We start from the raw sequence: 10370 nt of genomic DNA, 5'->3' as shown, positions 1-10370 counted from the left end.
TAATGGACAACTTTCTGTTGTGGAATATTCCTAAAATGTTTACTAAGACTTTAAATATTATTTTAATGAGAGAACATGAAAGAAGGGAAAATGTTGTGTATCATTCTTTAGAATTCCAATAATCACAGTCAGTCTAAATATACCACTAGATAATTCTATTTCTTTAGTCTCTGTCATGTTTTTTAAAGGCAAACTACTCATCACAGACTGAAAAGTCCAAAATTGTAACTGTTTCTGATCAGTCCTTTTGACCCCCTTTTTTTTTGGATCTTCAACCAACTTGTTTTCAACGTAATCACCTGATTTCAAAAGGATCAGAAAAAACCCTAGCCTGAAAATCAGTCATCTGTGGTCTAATTCTGCTTTGTTGCAATGTAGCTATGTGACCTTGCAGAAATTACTTCACCCTCTTGGGTTCAGTTTCCACATCTGTGAAATGAATTTATACTATTAGATAATCTCTAGGCTTCATGTAGTCTAAAAAACACTATAGTTGGAGTTGGAGGTTATGGATAAAGTTTCTGTATTTCCTATCCAAAACTAAAATAAAGACATGGAGGCCATGTTTAGGAAATATGTGTAGAGCATATATTTTGGAAAATGGAATTAATATTTAAAACAATTTTCTATGCTGAAGGATAGGTTAATTTCTATGAGATAAACTTTAATAAGAATATTGTGAGTGTTTTTTTAAGCAAATCTTTTATTTTAAAACAATTTTAGGGTCATAGTATTTTAAAATAATTTTAGATTTATAGCATTATTGCAAAGACAGTGCAGATAGTGCAAGATATTTTTGCTTTGCACTTAGGTTTAAAAATATTAATGGTAATCAGTGTAGGGTGGATGGTTTGGTGGTGGAAGGGGGCAGAGATGAGGCTAGAGGGGCGGACTATGGAGAGACTGAAATTAATGCTTTATGTGAAAAGAAATTAGGCATATTATTTGATATGATCCTGAAATTTTGCGACTATAAAAACTTACAGTGAACGTGTACACTAAATTAATAGAGACTCACAAGTTAGAATAACAGAAGCAACAATCATGTTATACTCTAAACCTGCACCTCATCTGGAGTTATATTTTTGATGCCTACTTGCTATTTTTAGCCAGTTTTATAAAAACTATTTTTATTGAAAATTTATTTTATATTAAAGCATTTTAAGTCTTTTACATATGGAGAAAAATGCCAATACAGATGAAATAATGGACAACTTTTTGTTGTTGAATATTCCTAAAATGTCTACTAGGAATTTAAATACTATTTTAATTACAGAATGTGAAAGAAGGGAAAAATATCATGTTTTTGGTTTAGGGAACTGTGTTTTAAAAGGAACATCGAAATGTTTGTAGATCTGAACAAGAGGCACCAGAAAGATGAAAAATTTAGAAATTTTTATATAAGAGAAAACAATGAATGTGCTGGAGAGGTTTATCGTAAGATACGATTTAGCAGGGATATGCAATCAATTACTTAAAATTTTTTTTGTTTGTAATTTTTTAATTAAAAATTTTTAATTGACACACGATAATTATACATATTTATGGGGTACATAGTGACATTGCAATACATAAAATATATAGTGATCAGATCAGGGTAATTAGCATTTCCATCATCTTAAGAATTTATCATTTCTTTCTGTTGAGAACATTCAATATCCTCCTTCTAGCTATTTAAAATATATATTATTGTTAACTATAGTCATTCTACAGAGCTATAGAACACTACAACTTAATCTTCCTATCTAGCTGTAATTTTGTATCTTTTAACAAATTTCTTCCTGTCCCCCATTACCTTTTAAATTAAATTTATTTTAATAATTAGGTAACCTACTCATGTAATTAAAAAACCAAAATGATATGAAAAGGTCTATAGTGCTTCTACTCCTGTCACTATTCCTCTGTTCTCCCGTCTTGTTTGGTATAGATCTTTTGAATCCTTCTGAGAGTTTCTTTAGGCAATTAAAAGCAAATACACATATGCAAAAGGAATCATACTACATATGTTATTTTGTACCTTTTTAAAAACTTAACAGTATATTTTGGACATCTTTCCATATATGTAAAAGAAGGTGTCTTGGTTTGTTTTAAACAGCTGCATAGAATTCCATTCTGTGAAAGCATCATAGTTTCGTTAACCAGTCCCAAAGATGAATGCTTGAGTCACTGACCATGTTCTACTTTTACAATGTTATTCATGAAAAACAAGAAAAACAAATAGCAATGCTTATTTTTCGTCGCAAATGCTTGTAGGCATATCTATAGCATAAATTCTCAGGAGTGAGACTCCTGGATCAAAACTTAACTCTGCATTTTTAATTGTGAAAGGTATTGCCTAATTGCTCTCCATAGGAGTGGTCCTAATCTGCATATCCAAGAGCAGTGTATGTGAACCTACATTTCCACAGCCTCACCCACAGAATGTGTGCTCAAACTTTTGGATTTTGCTCATCTACTAGGTGAGAACTGGTATTGATACAGTTACAATTTTCACGCATCTCATTATGAATGAAGTAGAATATATTTTCATATGTTGCAGAGCCTTGTTTCTCCTGTGAACTTTGTTCATACTCTTTGTATAGTTTCCAACTGGATGGTGTAGTAGTTGTAGTTGGCACTGCCAACTACAAGCTCCTCTTGGCAGCCACCTCTACAAGCTGAAAGCTGGTTGTATGAATGCTGGTACCTCTTTGCCTATGGGCCTTTTTCCCCCCAGACATGGTGGCATACACAATAAGTGTGTAGGAAAAGCCAGAAGTGCCAGAAAGTTAATGTCTTGGAAGCATCTGTATTCCAATGTTAAGCAAGGATTTGGTGGATGAAAAGCACAGTTTCCTTTCCCCTTGATGGGAATAACTCTTAGTTATATCTGACACTGTCTTCCAGACTTTCCCAGCAAAATTGAGCTCCAGTTGCCCAGATGGGTAACCAGCTTGAAAATTCATACTCTATTCCTTCCCTGCTCTGTCTACTTTACTACTCCATTCCCAGTATTTCATAATTTGATGATTTTTAACTTCCAGTATAAACTCTTTTACAAGAAGCCTTGCCTCAGGATCGGTTTCTAGAAGTGCCAAGCCAAGCCAGGTTGTTAGGCCTACGTTTGAGCACTGTGCAAAGTGCGATCTGCCTGTGGTGCTGGCTTGTGAGCTGTTTGTTACCAGTCTGTGATAAATTCAGAAATTGGGGTGAGAAGTTTAGACACTTTTATGGCAATTTGATGTTGCCATCATATTTAAGGGTGTGATTTTGTGTTTTATGGACATATGCATTTATTTGTAATGAACTGGAAAAAAATGAAACAAAAATTACTGGCCCTCATCTCTGATAGTTGGTGAGGCACTGCTTTAAATGATCACACTAACAAAAATGGGTAGAAGTACAACTAGGAAAACTTTGGTTATCTACAGAGAGAACTCCCTGATAATTTCCTGGAGTGCCTAAAACGAAAGATTTCCTCTTGGTGATGGTCAGTGCTCCATCATGAGAAGAGTTAAGCATGTAGAAAGCTAGCTATAAGAGACTCTATAGAAAATTCCTGCGTTTGGTAGCAGATCTCTTCTGCTTTTTTATTTTCTAATACTGACAAATAACAGTTGTACATAGTTATGAGGTACATAGTCATGTTTATGTATGTACAATGTATAGTGATCGGATCAGTGTAATTAGCCTATCCATCATCACAAACATTTATCATTTCTTTGTGTTGGGAATAGTCAATGTCCTCCTGGCTATTTGAAATTATATGTTATTGTTAACTATAGTCATCCTACAGAGCTATGGAACACTAAAACTTATTTCTTTTGCTCTAATGAAATGAGAACAGGAACTCTGTCATTCTTTTTATCTCTATCTTAGCATGAAAGAAAGGATTAGTAAAAATGAAATGAATATACTGGGTGGGCTCCTTCAAAATCTGTTGACTTTCTAAAAATCATAAGGTCAAGTTTAATTCTAGTTTTCTATTTTATCACAATCTGATACTTTTTGATATACAATACTGTGAGTTCCAGTCCAGCAGCCTTTCATTTTTACAAAACTGAGAAAAAATCTCATTTTTACAGCTATAGGTAATGGAACTAAGCCTGGTGTGTGTGTGTGTGTGTGCGTGTGTAACCCTGGATTCTTCAACTGTTATTAAAGTACTAAATGAGAAGTGTTATGAAATTTCTTGCATGGGTTACTGGATCTCAAAAACAAATAAGTTCACTCAGTACACAAAGCAATAAGGTGAAACCAGGGAAAAAGAAAATATTTGCCTTTAAGCTCTGGAGAAGAGCTATCCTCTCCTTGACTGCCCCTTTGAGTCCTCAGGTCTGGGGATTTTACCTACTTCCACCAGAACAAAGCTCCCTTTAGAGTTTAGGAAAGCTTGTGGCCAGACTAGAGTGGGAAGATTAAAATGGCAATTGCAATGGAATTGAACTTAATGCGGGAACCACAGATCCTATGTTTCTACAACCTTAGAGGACAAACTGAAATCAACATAGGTAAACCTGGAGTATTGAGAACTGGGCAATCAGGAATATTTAAAATGCGAATAAGCTTCTTGTCTTTAAGAATGTTTTTAAGAAGAGTTGCAGTAGTTTGGTTCACTTAGTCTATTTTGTGGATTCAAAGGGACACTTAAGAGGACAGCATGGGTGTCCCCTATTATATTGTTGTGTTAAAAGGAGATGGCCCTGGAGTCAGACTGCCTAGATCCCAGCTCTGCCTGTTATTAGTTGTGTGAACTCAGTCAAAGTACTGAGATTTCAAAGCTCAGTTTCCTCTTCTGATAAATAAGGATAAGAAGAGAACCTTAGTGAACTGTTATGAGGATTAAATAAGATAATGCATGTGAAATTGTTAGCGTAGGCTTTGCTCATGGCATTATGCAATAAATATTATTAAAAGCCTTCCAAAATTCCCTTACAGCAGAAAGCAAGTAGTACTGGATCCTTTTGGCTTTTGCTGGGTAATGGCAAGAGCACTGTCTTGCTCTTCCACACTCCCCTTTTCTCAATTCCTTTGCTCTCAATCCCTTCATCCTTCACCTCCCTCATATGGCTCTTATCCAAAACTTTAGGACTTTGCCTCGAGCTTGAGGAGAGGTAATGTATATGTTACCAGAAAGGGGGTCCAATCCAGACCCCAAGAGAGAGTTCTTGGATCTTGCATAAGAAAGAATTTGAGGTGAATCCATAAAATAAAAGCAAATTTATTAAGACTATAAAGGAATAAAAGGGCTATTTCATAGGCAGAGCAGTGGCATGGGCTGCCTGGCTGAGTATAGTTATAGTTATTTCTTGATTATATGCTAAACAAGGGATAGATTATTCATGAGATGTTCAGGAAAGGGGCAGATGATTCCCACAACTGAGGGCTCCTCCTGCTTTTAGAACATATAGGGTAACTTCTGGACGTGGCCATGGGATTTGTAAACTGTCATGGTGCTAGTGGGAGTGTGTTTTAGGCCACTAATACATTATGATTAGCATATAATGAACAGCTGAGACAGCCAAAGATCACTTTCATTGCCATCTTGGTTTTGGTAGGTTTTGGACGGCTTCTTTACTGCATTTTGTTTTATCAGCAAGGTGTTTGTGACCTGTACCTTGTGCTTACTCCTGTCTCATCCTGTGACTAAGAACACCTGCTGTCCTGGGAATGCAGCCCAGTAGGTCTCAGTCTTTTTATTTATTTTGAGATGGAGTTTCACTCTTGTCACCCAGGCTGGAGTGCAATGGCGCGATCTTGGCTCATTGTAACCTCTGCTTCCTGGGTTCAAGCACTTCTCCTGCCTCAGCCTCCCGAGTAGCTGGGATCAGAGGCATTCGCCACCATGCTGGTTAATTTTTTGTATTTTTAGTAGTGATGGGGTTTCACCATGTTGGCCAGGCTGGTCTCAAACTCCTGACCTCAGGTGATCCACCTGCCTTGGCCTCCCAAAGTGCTGGGATTACAGATGTGAGTCACTGCGCCCGGCCAGTCTCAGCCTTATTTTACTCAGCCTCTATTAAAGATGGAGTCACCTGCTTCAAATGCTTCTGATACATTGAAGAGTAACTTATACTCTTTTCCCAAATTCTACTGAACAAACCTTTAGAACAGTGAAGGATTTTTCTAGAATGTAAACCTAATTCATTATAGAAAATTAAAGTAGGATCCTGTAAGGCTATCTGTGGGCTCTCGTGGCGTGTGTGTGTGTGTGTGTGTGTGTGTGTGTGTGTTGGAGAAGTGGTAGTGAAGATGATGGTTGTGATGATGGAGAATGAAAATTGCAACTACTGTGTGCAGTACTTTGACTGCCATTACACCTTAATTTTGGAATGGAGTTCCAGAAGCTTTTATGCTCTCAGAGGTGAAATGCATAATTTACATTTATCATTATCATGGCTCTTTTGTGATCCCTGAACAATAGAGGCATGAAGAGCTCCTGAATGAATTTCTAATTGAAACGGCTTTTTCAGTAGGGGCTTTCCATTTGCTTCTAGCTTCCTCCAGGTTGTCAGTCGTCTCTTTATTTATAAGTTTTAATACTATTTTTGAAAGCAGGATAACACCCATCAGAGCTATAGCAGTCCAGTTGTGCAAGGCATTTAATGCCCAGTCATGCAGTCTGAATCCAACCTGAAGTCTGCTTGTTAAGCCATGAGCCTTATCCCTGTGGCGTCTGCATGGAGAAGAAAAGACTTTTTTACTTCCTAATTCTCACAAGAATCCAGCATGGGATAGTGCAGTCCTCCCCATTTAGCCATCTGATGCTCTCCCCTCTCTGAGGGTAATACTGAAGCACACACAGCACACTGGACTGTGCAACCCTGCTGAGCTCAAGCTTACACTGCAAGAAGCTGCAGATCTGTTAATGCACTTTCAAACCCATGCACTGCCTTCTCTTTTCCTTATCCCTGAAGGGAAGTATTTTTAGTCCTAGATGCTGGAACTACTGTGATTCAAAACCTTTTCGTAACTTTCTTTGGAATGCTGATGAGTTAAAACCAGAATTAAACAAAACTAGAAAATATTTTTAAAGTAACATTTAATGAATACACATTTATAAAAGCCATCATCCCTTAACATGGGGAAAGTGTACAAAAATAATATGAAAGTATAAAATTTTTCTAGAATACAGGAAACATATCAGCAGTAAAGAAGTTTAGTTTAACTTTTTTTTTAAAATGTAAAATAGTTTGGATCTGTTAAAAGGAATACAGTTCGCCCAAAGCATCTATTTTCATCTGTTGTAAACTCACTCTTTCTACCTTAAGTAAACTGGAGAAGTCAGCTGTGTTAATAACGGTCAAATTCATTTCATAGTTTTGGGAGGAGGAAGGTTGTGGGAAGGACAGAAGGAAAACTTGGGCTTTCTTTGGTCAGCTGGCGGGGCTTGGAGCTCTTGTGGTTGGGGCCAAAGGTCAGGTCTGGCAATGCAGCTGTTATGCCAAAACCACCAGAGTGCTCTTTAGCTTCAGGCTTCATGAACTGCTTTTAACTACTCAGGTAGAGCATTTTCACTAGGCTATAAAAGTAGAGTTCATTTTTTTCTATAGGTCAGCATTTTACCTGTGTATGGCATTTTCTATTTTCGGTGATGGACTATGAGCCAGGATAAACACATTACTCCTTTCTTTAACAAAAAGAGAGCATGGTTAACTCCAAAGACTTATCTAGACCAGCCTGGATAGTACTTAAACTTTAATCAATCAATGCTCAAGTAAAAGAGCGGATCCATCCCCAGCACACCTGACTGTTTTGCATAACATAGGTGAGTAGTGACATTTTCCCTATCTTTTCCACTGATACCGTAGGGTCAGCACCATATACCATGACTCTACTCAATGTCGGCCAACTTTTTGTATCTTTGTTTGGGTTTATCAAAGATAAGTTGAAGGAGCATGTGTTCTGTGTACCTTTGCAACCAATTATAAATAAACACAAACTGAAATAAAAAAGACAATCTACAATGGTGTGATGAAAGCAACACCCTCATCCAATGGTAATTAAATTGATAAGGTCACTTTAGAAATGACTTGGCAACATTATCAGTGCAAAGATATTATCTGAAATGTTATTTATTTTAGTAAAAAATGGATATAGTCTACATGTTTAATAAGGAAAGAGGTTTGAAAAATGCCTATTTGATGTGATATTATGCAGCCATTAAGAAAATATATCACTAAGGCCAGACTCATGCCTGTAATCCCAGTGCTTTGTGAGGTGGAGGCAGGCAGATCACTTGAGGCCAGCAGTTCAAGACCAGCCTCACCAATGTGGCAAAACCCTGTCTCTACTAAAACTACAAAAATTAGCTAGGCATAGTGGCACATGCCTGTAGTCCCAGCTACTCGGGAGGCTGATGCACAAGAATCACCTGAACCTGGGAGGAGGAGGTTGCAGTGAGCTGAGATTGTGCCATTGCACTCCAGCCTGAGCGACAGAGCAAGACTGTCTCAAAAAAATAAAAAAGAAAAACAAAAAAAGGAAAACAAAGCCTTTAGAAAAACAAAGCCTTCAAAAAAGGATGTAAAATTGAATATATAATGTAGATACAATTATTTTCAAAAAGTTTTATAGAAAAATATCCTGGATTATTGATGTTGTTTGAATATATTTTAATCATTTTTGTATAACGTCATGTATAATATGTTATAATGAAAGTAAAAAAAAAAAAGGTCTTAGTAGAGCAGGCAGAAAAATGCCAAACTCAGTGCCTTTTAGTTATTTTCGCATGTGGGAAGATCATGCATAAGGCTTCTTTTAGCTCCTTGCTTGAGCTAGGAAGGTTAATTCCCCTGAAGGTCACCTTGGAAAGGGTACTATCAGCACAGAAAAACAGTGAGAACCATCCTAAATTTCAGCAAGGATTTGAGAAAGATCCAAATTTCACATAATGATGAATCTTCCCACCTCTCTGCCCTATGACTTTCCGTAATTTTCGATCATCTATGCACTGTTCAAATTTATACCTGCAGACTATTCATTTAATTTTACTCCTTACAATTATAATAGACTAAGACAGATATAGAAGCTACTTATTTATACTAGAAGTTAATTTAGTAGATGACAAATATTGAACAATATTTGGAATATAAAATTTACAAAGCATATTATAATACCTAAATAATACTTAACCTAATATAATGCAATTTTACAATATTTATTTAGCTTGCTGTCTAAAATTCTGGTTTATTTGAACTTTTTGATCAAGAACTTTTATCAACCCTTCTTTGCTTATTGCACAATGCAAGTGAAATCCAAGGGGATATCCCTCCATTTTTATTCAATCTTTCCTATACCTATTCTTTATAGAGGAAGAATTATATGCCAGCTCTGTAGATTTGTATGTATCCAAAACATGGATACTTTTAATCAATTGTAAATTTTTCTTGTGTTATAAAAATAGTTCCTCTCAGTAAATATCTGTATTGAGAAAAGCAAAGTCAAGGGGTCATTTCACTAGAATTCATCATGGTAATATTTATGTTTGCCTTTACTTCCAGAAAACAACAAAATCATTCCCTTTTTACATTTCATGTGACCCACTTCTTCAGATATACCTAATAAAGCCTTTATCAGTGGTCACCATTGTGCTGTTTTTCCTTTCACTTAACTCAGCCCTTGAGCCAGAGAAGGAAGTTGCAATACTTCTATTGGATTGTGCAAGATATTAGGTCATGCATGTTGCCCATAACAAGGAAACTCTTTAGTGTGAAACCACAAGGCTAGTCTCAATCTCAGCCCCATGGCCTCTGGGAAAATAAGAGTCAGGGACCTGCACTGATTCTTCACTAACCTGAGATAAAATGGTGTTCTCTTCCAGTATGTCAATTTCTCAAAGACAAGCAATGTTTCCCTCAGTCACGGTGTAAGAAAACAGCTTTCCTAACTGTACCCATCATTCTTATTTAAACATTCAAAACCATAGTTCAGAACTCCAGCTAAATTGAACTTTGTTCTAAATATCTGATTTTCCATTCAATGCTTTTTCTAGCGTTTTGAGTTCCTTTCCCAGCCCTGGCGGATCCTTGCAAGGGTGTTGTCTACACATGGCATGATTAGGACAAACTTGATCACCAGCACGGTGCAAGGAATGATAAGCCCTAACACGTAGGCTGCAGGAAGATACCATCTGAGATTTGAAGGGCTGAGGAATCTCTTCCCACCGTACACCAGGGTGTGGGCCGTACACAAGATCAGGGTCAAATAACCCAGTTTGGACTATAAACAAGAAACAAAAATATGTAAGTTAACATTATTTACATCTTAAAGTGAAACACTCTAAGCCAGTGACAGATATTTGTCAAGAACCATAAACATTTGAGACCTATAAGGTTTAGGACACTTTATCAAGTACCAAAAAAAGCACTAACCCTTCTTCAGGATGGTAA

At 36.7% G+C, this 10370-nt stretch overlaps 1 protein-coding gene across 4 annotated transcripts in view; it reads right to left on the bottom strand.

Moving 5' to 3' along the window:
• Window positions 1-1482: 1482 nt before the first annotated feature.
• The window catches only part of STEAP4 (STEAP4 metalloreductase), a 35817-nt gene continuing 26929 nt past the window's right edge, over window positions 1483-10370 (bottom strand). For 3 of the 4 annotated variants that reach the window (XM_032761159.2, XM_032761158.2, XM_032761161.2), the window contains one exon: window positions 1483-10200. In XM_032761159.2, the coding sequence (XP_032617050.1) occupies window positions 9970-10200 (231 nt within the window). In that variant the 3' untranslated portion in view covers window positions 1483-9969. The remainder of the gene's footprint in view (window positions 10201-10370) is intronic. The other variant, XM_032761157.2, reaches the window with a different exon arrangement.

Source organism: Hylobates moloch, unplaced genomic scaffold, assembly GCF_009828535.3.
Source record: "Hylobates moloch isolate HMO894 unplaced genomic scaffold, HMol_V3 SCAFFOLD_1, whole genome shotgun sequence".
In the NCBI taxonomy this organism is placed as follows: Eukaryota; Metazoa; Chordata; class Mammalia; order Primates; family Hylobatidae; genus Hylobates; species Hylobates moloch.
Note: the sequence above shows the minus strand (reverse complement) of the source record. Positions and strands in the feature narration are given on the sequence as shown.